The sequence below is a fragment of the Musa acuminata genome, chromosome BXJ1-6 (assembly GCF_036884655.1).
Source record: "Musa acuminata AAA Group cultivar baxijiao chromosome BXJ1-6, Cavendish_Baxijiao_AAA, whole genome shotgun sequence".
NCBI lineage: Eukaryota > Viridiplantae > Streptophyta > Magnoliopsida > Zingiberales > Musaceae > Musa > Musa acuminata.
Window position 1 is genome coordinate 39,890,491 of NC_088332.1, and position 12,915 is coordinate 39,903,405.

Sequence of the window (12,915 nt, forward strand, 5' to 3'; positions counted from 1 at the left end):
GATACGTAGCTATTGGTTTTCGTGGAGCTTCTCCCGTCACGGAACTCCTTTCTTCTCCGTGGGAGTCCCAAGCAAGACAACAATGTGCACTGTCGCACATGGATGTGGACTTGTTTCAGACTCTTTCTCTGCGCAATTTTGACTTGCACCGAAACTTGGATGCAGCCAGGCTGTTGCAGCTTGTGTTGGAGGACGACAACGAGCTTAATTTGCTGCGTGTTTGAGGGGTCGACATGCAGTAAATGCAGGTCTAAGTGGGTCATCAAATCTGGCCAAAGCTTGTCATCATCTCAGTTTCTTGTCGTCCTGGAGTCTACCCGCAGCCAGCTCTCCATCTGACTCCAGCTTCTCAACTTCTTTCAAGCTCATGTCCTCAGACGCAACATGTCTCATGGGAAAACCGAGGGCTGCAAAATTCAACTTCAAACCATTTCAAGCTTCAGCAACATCGTTTCTGGTTTCATGATCAATCTCGTCGTCACTGATGAGGTGCAGAAACAAATATCGTTGGAGTGGAATCGATGCTGCTTTGTCATCACATGCACGCAGTAATCTCTTAAACTCTTGTTGTTCTGCTGAGATCGAATAAAAGGCATGAAGAAGTTTGAGTCAAATTTGCTTCGAACTAAACGTTCACTACAAAACACTAATAAGAATGTCGGATTCCACTTTCACCGCAAAGAATGAAGTTTGTGTAACACGTTGTGGATTCTTTATCATTCATGGTGGTGTCATTTGTATGGGAGCAAGGTTGCCATGGTTACTTAACCTAACAACCCTACACCCCAAGTCATCTAACCCTACCTCATCCTTCGACCGAATTAGTCACAGATTAATAGTAGCACGTATAGTAGCATTTGTTTTTATTTGATGGCTAAGGAAGCTCGTGGAGGGCGTGAAGAAATGTTTATTCAACAAATCAATCGAGTGGTCAATATCAGATCACGACGCCATTGAGACGCAGCCAGCCAGCAAGTGCATGACAGTGCGGTGCGTGCTTCGTCGTCCATAGAGCTTTCCTTTGCATTGTGGACACCCTTGACCTGTTCAGAGTAGCAGGAACCACAGAATAGCTAGCCGTTCTATCGACGTTTCATGTTACCAGCACCACACAGTATTCTCCATGGCCAGGGAGGAAATGCTTGTTGCGAGTGATGGAGTGGCCGTCGACAAGGGCTTGTTTTCTTTCTCTTGGTTTCACATCATCATTCCACTTATGTTGCGCAACGTGCACGAGTGAAGAACTTGATCATTTGACACCACAAGCAATATTCTGATGTTCTTGTCGCAGTGCAGACAGTAACTCAGACGATGGGTTTTGGGACTATGCTGTGTCGTCTGTCGGTGAAAACTAGTCAGCTCATGGCAAGTTCTTCTTGTGTGAACATATGAATAAATAATACACACACATCGTCTTCTTTCTCACTGTGGGTGACCGACTGTGCTGCACTCACATGGAAAATCTATCACTGTTGTGTGTGTGTGTGCGTGTGTGTGCGCGCGCCACAAAAGAAATCTCAATTATTTGGACGAGAAGGTGCCATCGAGTCACTGAGAAGGACAACACTCTACCAACTCAGACCAAGTAAAACAGGGAAAAAGGAAAAGCCTTTTTGGTCTGGCTTTTGGCTTGAGATCCCTTTGCATCGACCAAAGAACAAGATCAACCTTGCTGCACCCACCAATGCATGCTTATCCATCCACAAGCCACGAAATGGGGCTCTTGATTCTTTGCAGCGAGTTGTCCCATGCAAAAGAAAAGAGAAAAAATCTCACGTTTTGGCTATTGATTGAAGAAAAAGCCTTCTTTCTTGGACATCATCATCGTCTCCATCCATCGTCCTAACCTTTTTGTTTCTCCAAACGTGTTTCACATTTTGTTTCTGTGGCCACTTAGTTTAATATCTCCATGGACAAGCAACCTCGTGACACAGTAGCCGATGGTAGCTCGAGGAGGACTAATCGTTGTCATAAATTTGAACTTTTCACTGCGTTGTAATTCTACCATCTTTCCTAATCTTTTATGGCACACACATCTCGTTCATGCAAAATCTATTGTCAGATCTATTACCTTTAATTAATTCTGTAATTAACTTTCTATTAGTTATCCATCAAACAAAAATGTTGTGACCACAATGCCATATCTCTACATCTTTTTCCCATAGCTTTGGTCCAATCGAAGGAGACTCGCAAATAAGCTCTATCCATGGAATCAATTGGTGAGGCAACACAAAAGCATAAGTTTGACTTTGTGAACATGTGGTAGCCTCCTTCGTTAAGCTATCAATTTAGAGAAGGATGTCAGCTTTTTGTCTCCCTCTCGCTCATCCTCCTCCTTCTTCTTCTTCTCCCAACTACTCTTTTGAACTCACTCATCTCCGATCAACATCACCTACTTCATCGATACAGTAATTCACATTTCCTACTACATCTTTTCGATGGTCTACAATTCAATTCAATAATTTAAGAAGATAATTTTTTAAAAAAATAATATTATATTATATATATATTTTTTATGAATCACAATTTATTTCAGTAGATTAAACTGATCATACACATCGTATGATCAGAAAAATCAAAGGGAACCTATCAATCGAATATTAACGAGCCATTTTGTTGCGGCGTTCGGAGGGCTGGGCCCCACGCGCAAGATGGGTGCGGGAGGTGGCGTCACCCTTGAAATGCCCGGGGTGACTCGGTCCGGATCGAGAGCAGGAGTTACCTGACAAGCCAGCTAATCGACACTAACTCATCTGGCCAAAAATAGGATTAAAAAAAAGAAAAAAAAATAGGTAATATTTTTTATTCTGCGTTTGGAGGACAAAGAAGATAACCCTGGGAATAATAATACAAGTAACCACGGAAGACGGGGGAGAGAGGGGGTCGGGGGGGGGGGAGAGAGAGAGACAGAGAGGAGACAAGAACGGGAACGAAGGAGGCGTTGGAGCCACGGAATTGGACGACGGAGGAGGAGAAGAATGGGAGGAGGGAACGGGACGGAATCTGTCTCCTCCTTCTATCCTCGCTCTCGATTCCAATAAATTATCTTCGGACTAGATCTTTCCCCCAATCCTGATCCCTTCTCTCTCCCCCCCCACACTCGCCACCACCACCACCACCTCCTCCTCATCTTCCCTCTCCTTTCGAGAAAGTCGTTTTTTTCTTGCAAGAACACATTTCGCACACTGCTGCAAAAAAAAATCCATCTTTTTGTTATGATCCATCGTTCAAGATTCGGATTCTTCCCTTAATGTAAACATACATACATATGCATACGCGGTTTTCTTTGTTTGTTGTTGTTTCCATATGCAGTTTGTCAATCCCGATTTCTGCAAGTGGTCAATCGAGAAAATAGTATAAAGAGGGAAGACGAAGTTGTAGTGGTTGGATTGAAGAGCGGGGGCGGGGCGTGTATTTCGTGGGGGTTTCGACGGATCCGCCAAACTGGAACGTTTGGTTCCGCTGCCTGGCTGCACTGGAGTGCATATTGGATGTGGTCAGGGCCCTTCCGCTGGGTTCCTGCCTGCCGTCTGACGGGCAGAGCGGCGGCTCCAGCCCGTCGTCCCCGGCGTCGGGGACCAGGCGGCCGCCGAGCTTGTCGGAGGAGGAGCAGATCCAGGGGATGCCTGGGAAGATGTTCCTCAACGGCGCCACCAGCGCCGCGTCGCTCTTCACCCAGCGGGGCAGGAAGGGGATCAACCAGGACGCCATGCTCGTGTGGGAGGTTTGTCTGATTTCTTCACTGTGTTATTTGGATTCGAACATTTGGACCCTTATGAATGTTTGGATATGTTTTTGATGTTTGTGGCACCGTAAAAAGCCTCTTGATATTTGCATTTTCCCATGGAAATCCTTCAATTGGATCTTGTAGGGATCCTTTTCTTATTGTATTTGCTGTGCAGATGCAGTATCTCCTATGGAACGGAGATTCAACTTATCTGATGGCTTCTTTGTTATTATTTTCTTGTCATCTTTTGATCACATCTGATTATTTTCTTGTCCAACTTTGGATTGGATATTAGTCCGGCAAGATTTATCTTTGGCAATTATATGCTTATACAATATCAACCACTATAAATTATTTGTATATAGTACTTGTGTTGTAGTTAAGTTTTTAATACAGCAAGTGCTTTGGTTTGAAACTATCATCATCTGAGACTGTGGGATGGTCCTGTTGTTTCTTCTTTGCTTCTTCTTCCTACTTTACCAAACTTTGACACAGTCTATTTTCACATAAAGTACATGTTATATGCCTTTTCTGCTTGCTTCCTGCTTTTAGTTGTTTTGGAATTTTTCTGCCTACAAAATGGCATCATCTTATGTTTTGTGGACAATTTTATCTTTCATATGCAGAATTTTGGAGATAGAAGTGATACTGTTTTTTGTGGAGTTTTTGATGGTCATGGTCCAAATGGCCACAAGGTGGCGAGGAAAGTGAGAGATATTCTCCCTCTAAAGCTGCGTGCCAGTTGGGAAGTATATATAGGTAATGATGAATGCAGAGAGAACAATATCAGCAGTACCAGAAGCATGAATTCGGAGGAAACTTCATCTATGAACCTCAATGAAGAATCCAAAGCTTCTGTTGGCTTTGAAGAAAGAGTCAAGCATTCAGAAACATTGACAATATTGAAAGACTCATTCCTAAAGGCTTTTAGAATAGTGGATAAAGAACTGAGACTGCATCCAGATATCGATTGCTTTTACAGTGGGACAACAGCAGTTACTTTGGTCAAGCAGGTTGGCTACTAGTCATTAACTTCCTATCATATTTTCTTTTTGAACTGATGAAGCATCTCGGTACAAGTTCTAGTTAATACAAAACAAATTCTACTGTTTTCTGTTGTTAATGTGGGTTTCCTTCATCTATAGGGTCAAGATCTTGTCATTGGAAATGTTGGAGACTCAAGAGCAGTATTAGGCACAAGAGATCAACATAACACCTTGGTTGCAGTCCAGTTGACTGTGGATCTTAAACCAAATCTTCCCAGTATGGTCTTTTTGTCTTTTGTTTTTTCTTACTCTAAGAATGCTAATGCATTTTTTATATGTACAAACCTATGCAAACAGGCATGTGCATCTATATATTCCATTTTGACATTTGTTTGTAGATTTGGCTATTCTTCTTTTTTATGATGTTTAAATCTATACTGGATCTATTTTTATACATTTATATGCCTATCATTTAAAGGGATGATACTCTAATTATCCAATGCGCCTGTGTCGCTAACCTCCATTGGTACTACAAATGAAGGTAACTCTGTTAATCACATCTTTTTGTGGAAAACATGCCTTACTAGGTGGCATTTGGTTGGATGACCCCCTCTAGTAGCAGTGGGGAGGTGGGGAAGAAAAATTTAGTGTGTTGCTCCGACATGCAAAGTCCTTGATGACCATTTTTGCCTTTTCTATTTATGGTCCCCTTAGTCAGAACCGAGTTTGTGGTGAGAATCAGAGGTATCTCAGGTCCAAGATGCTGGGGTACCAAACTGATGTACCAAGGTGACTCAAACTGAGTTGTCGAGGTGCGAATCAAAGACAGCTCTGAGATGGCTCCAGTCCAAGGTGCAAAAATACTGACCTAAGGTCAAATTGACCAAACTGAACTGATAAACTATAAGAGTTGACTTTGGCCTTCTTTGCTAAAGTGGATTATATACACATGTGATATCAAATATCCAAGGTGGTTAATATTTGAGTGTTCATCCGAATCGAGGTAACATGAGTTGAGGGTGCCAACCGAGTCGAGGTAAGGTACTCTGAATTAGATGAAATGTACACCTAGGTGATTCAAGATGGATACTGCAAAATAGTGAGGGTTTAGGAGTGTGTCCAGCAGGTCTTCTAATGCTCACCTTAGAACACAATATAAGTTGGAGAATAATCCGAGGTGGCATTCGAGGAGCTCAAAGCTCGAGAGTAAAGAGAGTCTAGTCCTTTCTACCTTACAAGGGGTTCCCTTTTGTAGTTCAAAGTCCTTGGAACGGTCTAGTCCTCATGATCAGCTTTCTATTTGGGTTGGATGAGATGGCTAATCTGTCGCTACTTCTGTTGGGGTATTGTTAACAATGTGGTGAATAGTTATATACTTATATCTGATGGTTAGCTGTAGAGCCACAATATGCTGTTTTGACCATGTCAGTGATATGTCAGATCAGCGATTTTAATATGGGCGAGGCGAGTGCCCGAGCGCCTTGCTTCATGTCCAGGCGCCTCACTTCGAAGAGGCATCGCCTGGGTGCTCGCCCGAGCCCAGGCATCGGGCGCTTCGGGCGAGCGCCCGGGTTAAATTGGGTAACCGAACTAGTGTTTTACATCTGGTTCGGTCTTCAGTGTTTTAGTTGGTTCAATTGAACTAACTAAAGCATCGATATCAGTACTGGTTTGGTCTTCGGTGCTTTAGTTAGTGCAATCGAATCAATTGAAGCATCGATTGAACCAACTGAAGCACCGATATCAGCCTCCCAGCATCCCTCTCATGACTTCCCCAACCTTAACCCTGCTCGCGATTCTGCTGTTGACATTTCCTCTCTGCTATCGCTGCCTCTCTCCGCTGTCGTTGCCTCTCTTTGCTGTCGCTGCTCTCCGTTGCCGCTACCACTATTGCTGCTTGTCGTTGCTGTCGTTGCTCGTCGTCGTTGCTGCCGTTGCCACTATCGTTGCTCTCACTACCGCTGCTGTTGCTTGCTGCTACCGCTGTTGCTTCTCTCAGTTAGCAGCCTTAGTCTTACTCTTACACTGCACCCTCGTTGCGTTGACGTTATCATTGCCGTTGCTGCCACTGTCACTATCGCTACTCGTCGCTGCTCGCCACAATATTTTTTTATTTATTAGATTAATAATATATTATTTTGATTTTAATACTGCTAATATTTATTTATTTAAAATTATTGTTATTGTTTTGAATTTTGAGATTTCTTGTTAATGTGATATTGTGATTATGTAAGATTTTATAATTTAATATCATATTTTTATTTTAAATAATTATATTTATTAATTATATTATATATTTTGATATTTTAGCATCTCGTTTTGCTCGGGCGAGCGTCTAACGCCTCGGGCAGTTTTGGACCTTGGTGCCTTTTGGCGCCTAGCACTTTTTAAATCATTGTGTCAGATAGTTTACTTGTTGCCTTCTGATGTGATTAAAGGGTCTCACTAACACCCCCCTCAGACAAAGGGTTTTGCTTTGATATATAATCCAGGTAAACACTTGTCTTATCGAAGGCCACTTAGTAGGGCAGGGAACCATTGCTTTCAATAAAAGGAAATTTGAAGTCTTAGGAATTTGCTAAGCTTTTAAAGCTTGAAAATGCCACTTCATATTTAGCATCTTTTGCCTCCACCGAGTTCAGGTCAATTTATGCTCCGTGATGATTGTATACTGCAAAGAGTATACATCATGATGCTCCATTAAGGCATTCAGAAGGATCAGTCACAAAGAGCCAAAAGGATACAATTTTTGAGGCAATATGGAAGAATATGAGAACATGAATTCTTTTGAAGGCTATATAGAAGAATATGAAAACATGAATTCTTGAAGTGTTGGCATTTAGTAGGTAAGGATGGCAGAACATGGATACAACATTGTGTTTCTGGGGATAGTTTGGGCTTGTTGATTGTCTTTGACAATTTCGATAAACTTATGATGGCTTCCTTGTAGGAAAGTATGCAGAATGTTACTATGATTTTCTGTTTGATTAATTAAACTTCTATACTCTGAAAATCAATCGAGTTGCCATCTTGTTGTCTTATAGTCTTGTTAATGAGATGATGTTACCACCTTAGTTAATCCTTTTCAATTATGAGTTATCTAGGAAACAATCACCTAGTGCCATCGTCTGAAAAATCATACTAATAATATGTTCTCCTGGTTATATCCAATTTCAGTTTTTTTTTTTTCGACTTATTACAATATAACGATCATTAAATGGAAGAACACATGAACTGTAAATTGCTAAGTACTTTGACTTTCCATATTAGTCTGTGAAGATTGTTTTTTGAATGGTACTATAGTCATGCAGATTAATCTTTTGAGATACTGCAATAGCAGCCCTTTTGATGCAGATTAGGGCTTGATGAGTTTCATACTGTAGGAAGCAAAACAAATGAAATGCGACCAATCTTACAATGACTTTTTTGTTGCAAAATCATGCCTTTCTACAACCAAGTGTTTTGATTTCACAAAAACTGTACCTGTGCATGATGCCAAGATATCTTGTTTCTACAAGATGTTGAAGTCAGTTGCATCATAAAACTTTATTTGGTAACTTGTTAACATAACCTTTTCAACATTAGAATAATGTAGACTGCTATTTGCACTAATATTACTACTGTTGGAAAGAATTTGTCATTGTTTGTAGTGAAGTTTTGTGTTTTGTGTATGTACCTAAAGTAAATGATAGCCTTAGTGTCTATATGGTGAACTTCATTCTTGTCCATGCTTGGTTTTGCTTCTGAAGTCCTATTTCTGATTCAAGAGTATACAAACTTTTTTTCTGTATGTAAATTCACCTTGCTGAAATGAACATTGGACAATTTTCTTTTAACTTGAGATATTTTGTTTCAGAGCTATGATGTGCTACATTGTTGTTCTTCAAATATTTAAATGAGTTTTTCTACTGCCTCAAAAAATGGATCTGGTACTTGAGCTAACTGCTAAATATATGTTTGGATGTAACTAACCAATGTTCTTGCTCTTTTTGTTCTTCTAGTTAGATATTTTCTTTTATTCAGTCAAATTTTCAGATGGATAAGCATTTCTGAATGTTTTTATAACCACTTTGCTACTGGTTTTAAATGTTCTCAAATGGACTACAATTTCAATGTTAAACTTTATGATTTTCTTGACAGGGGAAGCAGAAAGAATTAGGCGTTGTAGGGGCCGTGTCTTTGCTCTTCGGGGTGAGCCAGAGGTGGCTCGTGTATGGCTGCCTAATATTGACTCCCCTGGATTGGCAATGGCACGAGCCTTGGGGGATTTTTGTTTGAAGAATTTTGGTTTGATTTCTGTGCCAGAGATTTCATATAGACGCATCACAGAAAAAGATGAGTTCATCGTCTTGGCTACTGATGGGGTAAGATGGATAATGATTTCTCTGTTTCTGTAGCAGCCAACCAAAACACCAAGAACTTATTGTCGAATGGCCTCTTTATAGTTTCCGAATGAGCATGACTTTGCTACTGCTAATGCTTTTGCACATTATGTCAGGTCTGGGATGTATTGTCCAACAGAGAGGTGGTAAAGATTGTCAGTACTGTTTCTGCAAGGTCCTCCGCGGCTCGTATTCTTGTTGAATCAGCAGTTAGGGCATGGAAGCTCAAGTATCCAACCTCGAAGATTGATGACTGCGCTGTGGTCTGCCTCTTCCTTGGTATAGATTCATCCAATGATGCCTCCATTGCCAAGGCCAGTGAAGTTGGTGTACCACTGGATGCCATCGAGATTGGCCACGACAAACAAGAACCTGCAGGGCCAACTTGTCTGAACCAATCTGGCACGATCAGAGCTCGCACTGCAAACTATCAGGATAAGGAAGCTACAAAAGACCATGTCTAGATCTCAGTCACGTCAAGAACCTCCTGCTGCAGTGACATCTGAGTGCAGGGTGATGACGGGGGTGCTCTGCTCTAGAGAGTTTGTGCCAAGTGAATACCTTAATGATGCTGCCAAAGTTCATTACAGGGAGGAAGCTGCCAGCAACCGGCTAGGCCGACAGCTTAATTAGTCTCCGTGGGCTTATTAAAGATGTCAGCAGTTGGAACTCTTTGTTTTCGATGAGAAGAGCAACCCGACTATATTAGAATGTCCAGGTGTTCTCTCTCGTGTGATCTCCTATATGTCAGTGTGTAGGATTGCATTTTTTTGTTTGTACAACTTCCAACTTGTTTACTATAATTTGTTATATTTGTCATTTGAGATTTGAGAAATCTACCATCTTAACCATGTCAAACAATACTATGTTTATTTATTTATTTGTTTCGGTATATCATGTTTTACATGAGTTGTTCGAGTAATTATATTGCCTTTTGCCTTTCCACAAAACACACTATCATGTATCATTTCAGTTGAAACGAGTTGAGTACCTGAAACCCTTTCTTCAAACACATTATCATGTACCATTTGTGTGTGCATGAGTTGAGTTACTGGAAGAAAAAGCTGGTGAGAAGTTGCATTTCATGGCCAGTCTGGGAAGGATATTATAGTTTGGAGAAAGAACAAACAGAAGGAAATGTTGGTGATTGTGTAGCATTTGTTGAGGAGAAGCTTGCGGCAAGCGGGTCCTCCAACAATATCCTTTTCCGAGGAGAGAGTTTTGGATGAGGCTACCAGCTTTGGATAAGTGTGGTCCAGAAATTATATTTTCAGCTTGCAGATAATAGATCACTTTTCTTGATCACTAAGTTGTCACAAGATGTTGGAAGATGGCAGACACTGCTGAATACAGTCAGTCGTAGAGGATCTATATCATAGGCAGGCAGAGTGTGACTTGAAAGCGACAGTGAGTGGTCAATTCTGAAAGCAGGGAGAAACACAGAATTCTCAAGTAACAAAACATTTGAGGTTCTGCCATTTTCTTATCAAAATTAAGTACAAGGAATGAATATTCATAGATTTAGCCACAGCACGTTCGATGATATTAAGTTAGCATACCGTCTGATGTATCGACACCATATTGGCCAATATGATATGAGCTCACCTCACCGTATGAAAGTTCTTTTTCCGTAGGATCTCATCAACACTGTTTCCGATTCCGAATCCAAGGCGCAAGTTTTACGTGGCAACGGAAACTACATGTCCGATTCCATTTTAACTCCCGACACAATCCGATTCCGTTCGGATTCTGAGACCGGCATGGGTATAAATAAAGCTGCTCCCGTTGGGACGGGGGAAGTGCGAGAAGGCGGCGACGATGGAGGGTCATCTTTGTGCTGACACTGCTGCTTGGTGTCTCTATGCTAAGCTAAAGGCGTGGAGGCCGGCGTCGGAATCGTGTAGGCTATTGGCTCCGGTGGTGATCAAGCTCCACTACACCGTGTTGCACTTTCATGGAGGTCGAGTGATGCAGGAACCGCCGTGCCCCTACCACTGCTACGTGTTCACTCTCGGCGAGTTCCTCCACCATGAATCTCGCAGCCTGGCGATCTCGTTCCTTCTCTTTCACGGAGGCGCCTACGGCCGTGATTTCCATGCCGCTAGGCAGTTGGAGGAAGAACTCTTCACCTTCTGCAATGGCCCAGTTGAGTCGGCTCTCAACGTGGGCAGAGGGATCGAGATCACCGTCGGCATCCGCTTCGACCGGCACTGGCACTGGATCGGATTGGAGCCTTCTTTCGTCGTCGGCGAGGGTTTCGGCGGTGTGCCGGCGTCGTCGGATGCAGCGAAGGAGCTGGTGGTGGTGAAGTACGAGCGTGGTGGAGATGTCCGAGAGGAGAGTTGCAGGATCTGCTTGGAAGAGTTCGACGAGGGCGCCGAGGTGACGCAGATGCCATGCACGCACGCCTTCCATGGCGGCTGTCTCGCTCGATGGTTGGAGAGCAGCCACATCTGCCCTCTCTGCAGACACGCCATAGCCGATTCCGCTGGTCCCTGAAGCACTTCTCCTCTTCATCGATCGGTCTTCGTCCCAAGATTCACGGACAACCTCTTGCTGTATGATAGTTCCCCATACATGGGTGAGGACTTGAGCCAGCCAGTAATTGGCTCTTAAATATGAGTAGAGATCTGCAAATATGGGTGAATGTAAACAGTGAACGATTAAACAGAGAATAAATTGTTCTTGGAGTTCACTCTCTTTCCTTATATTTTCTCTTTTTCTATCTCTTTCATACAAATTATTTGGGACATACACCAATCACGCCCACGTATTTCTTATATATAAATCCATAGAATTCATAATCTGGTGCTGATGTGAACAAACTATGATTTGAGAATAGGTGATGTAGTGAGTACAATTGGCACCTCTCCTTTCACTCATCTTATAACGTAGCTTCCTCACTACCTTTTCCAGCATATACATGTACATGAAAGAAAATACATGGCAGTTCTCCTCATTCCTTATTCTATGAAGCTATGATCTTAGGGTTTGTATTTGTAATTTAGGATCATTATTCCACAAATTAGTTATATCTAAATGTAATTCTGATAAATACTGCACGGAAAAAATATATATTTAATATAATTACACTAGTTAGTATCAATCAAATAAACTATATATATATATAATTAATTAAAATTATTATCAACTAAATTAGCTATAGAACAAAAAGTTGAGACAAGATGATGATGCATTGCTCTCTACTTGCCTAATTCCTACCCTATCTGATTTTACTTTGAGAAGTCGATCCTAAGATTGTAGTATAAATGATCGAGTTCTTCAGATCCTTCAAAATTTAGGGATGAGATTTTGGTCGGATTCTAATTAGGCAAATTTATTTGGTAATGTCCGATTCGAATTAGGACTGTTTTCCAACATAATTCGATTCCATTTCGGATTTGGAGACCGGCATGCGTATAAAGCCGCTCCCATGGTAGGAAAACCAAGAGGACATAGCGGAAGCGCGCGAGAAGAAGAAGGCGACGATGGAGGGTCATCATTGTGCTGGCCGGGTTGGTTGGGTTCTCTTTGCTAAGCTAAAGGAGGGTAGGCCGCAGTCGGAATCGTGTAGGCTATCGGCTCCGGTGGTGATGAAGCTCCGCTACACTGTGTTGCACTTTCGTGGAGGTCGAGTGGTGCAGGAACCGCCGTGCCCCTACCACTACGTCGTGTTCACCCTCGGCGAGTTCCTCCAGCATGATTCTCGTCGCCAGGCGATCTCCTTCGTTCTCTTTCGCTTAGGAACCTACGACTATAGTTTCCGTGACGTTTGGCGGTTGGAGGAAGAACTCTTCGCCTTCTGCAATGATCCAGTTGA

At 42.2% G+C, this 12,915-nt stretch overlaps 2 protein-coding genes across 2 annotated transcripts; both read left to right on the forward strand.

Moving 5' to 3' along the window:
* Positions 1-2,869: 2,869 nt before the first annotated feature.
* Positions 2,870-9,999, forward strand: LOC135676952 (probable protein phosphatase 2C 33). Its single transcript, XM_065188701.1, has 5 exons — positions 2,870-3,724; positions 4,354-4,740; positions 4,873-4,990; positions 8,854-9,077; positions 9,212-9,999. Exons 1-5 carry the CDS (start codon positions 3,623-3,625, stop codon positions 9,557-9,559), a joined length of 1,179 nt encoding a protein of 392 aa, XP_065044773.1. The 5' UTR covers positions 2,870-3,622; the 3' UTR covers positions 9,560-9,999.
* Positions 10,000-10,105: 106 nt separating this feature from the next.
* On the forward strand, positions 10,106-11,664 carry LOC135676953 (probable E3 ubiquitin-protein ligase RHC1A). Its single transcript, XM_065188702.1, has one exon. It carries the CDS (start codon positions 10,914-10,916, stop codon positions 11,592-11,594), a length of 681 nt encoding a protein of 226 aa, XP_065044774.1. The 5' UTR covers positions 10,106-10,913; the 3' UTR covers positions 11,595-11,664.
* The last annotated feature ends 1,251 nt before the right edge of the window (positions 11,665-12,915 follow it).

Coding starts and splice junctions, on each gene's coding strand:
- LOC135676952 (XM_065188701.1), top strand. CDS start 3,623: ATGCCTGGGAAGATGTTCCTCAACGGCGCCACCAGCGCCGCGTCGCTC. Junction 3,725..4,353: donor ACGCCATGCTCGTGTGGGAG/GTTTGTCTGATT, acceptor TTTCATATGCAG/AATTTTGGAGATAGAAGTGA. Junction 4,741..4,872: donor CAGTTACTTTGGTCAAGCAG/GTTGGCTACTAG, acceptor CTTCATCTATAG/GGTCAAGATCTTGTCATTGG.
- LOC135676953 (XM_065188702.1), top strand. CDS start 10,914: ATGGAGGGTCATCTTTGTGCTGACACTGCTGCTTGGTGTCTCTATGCT.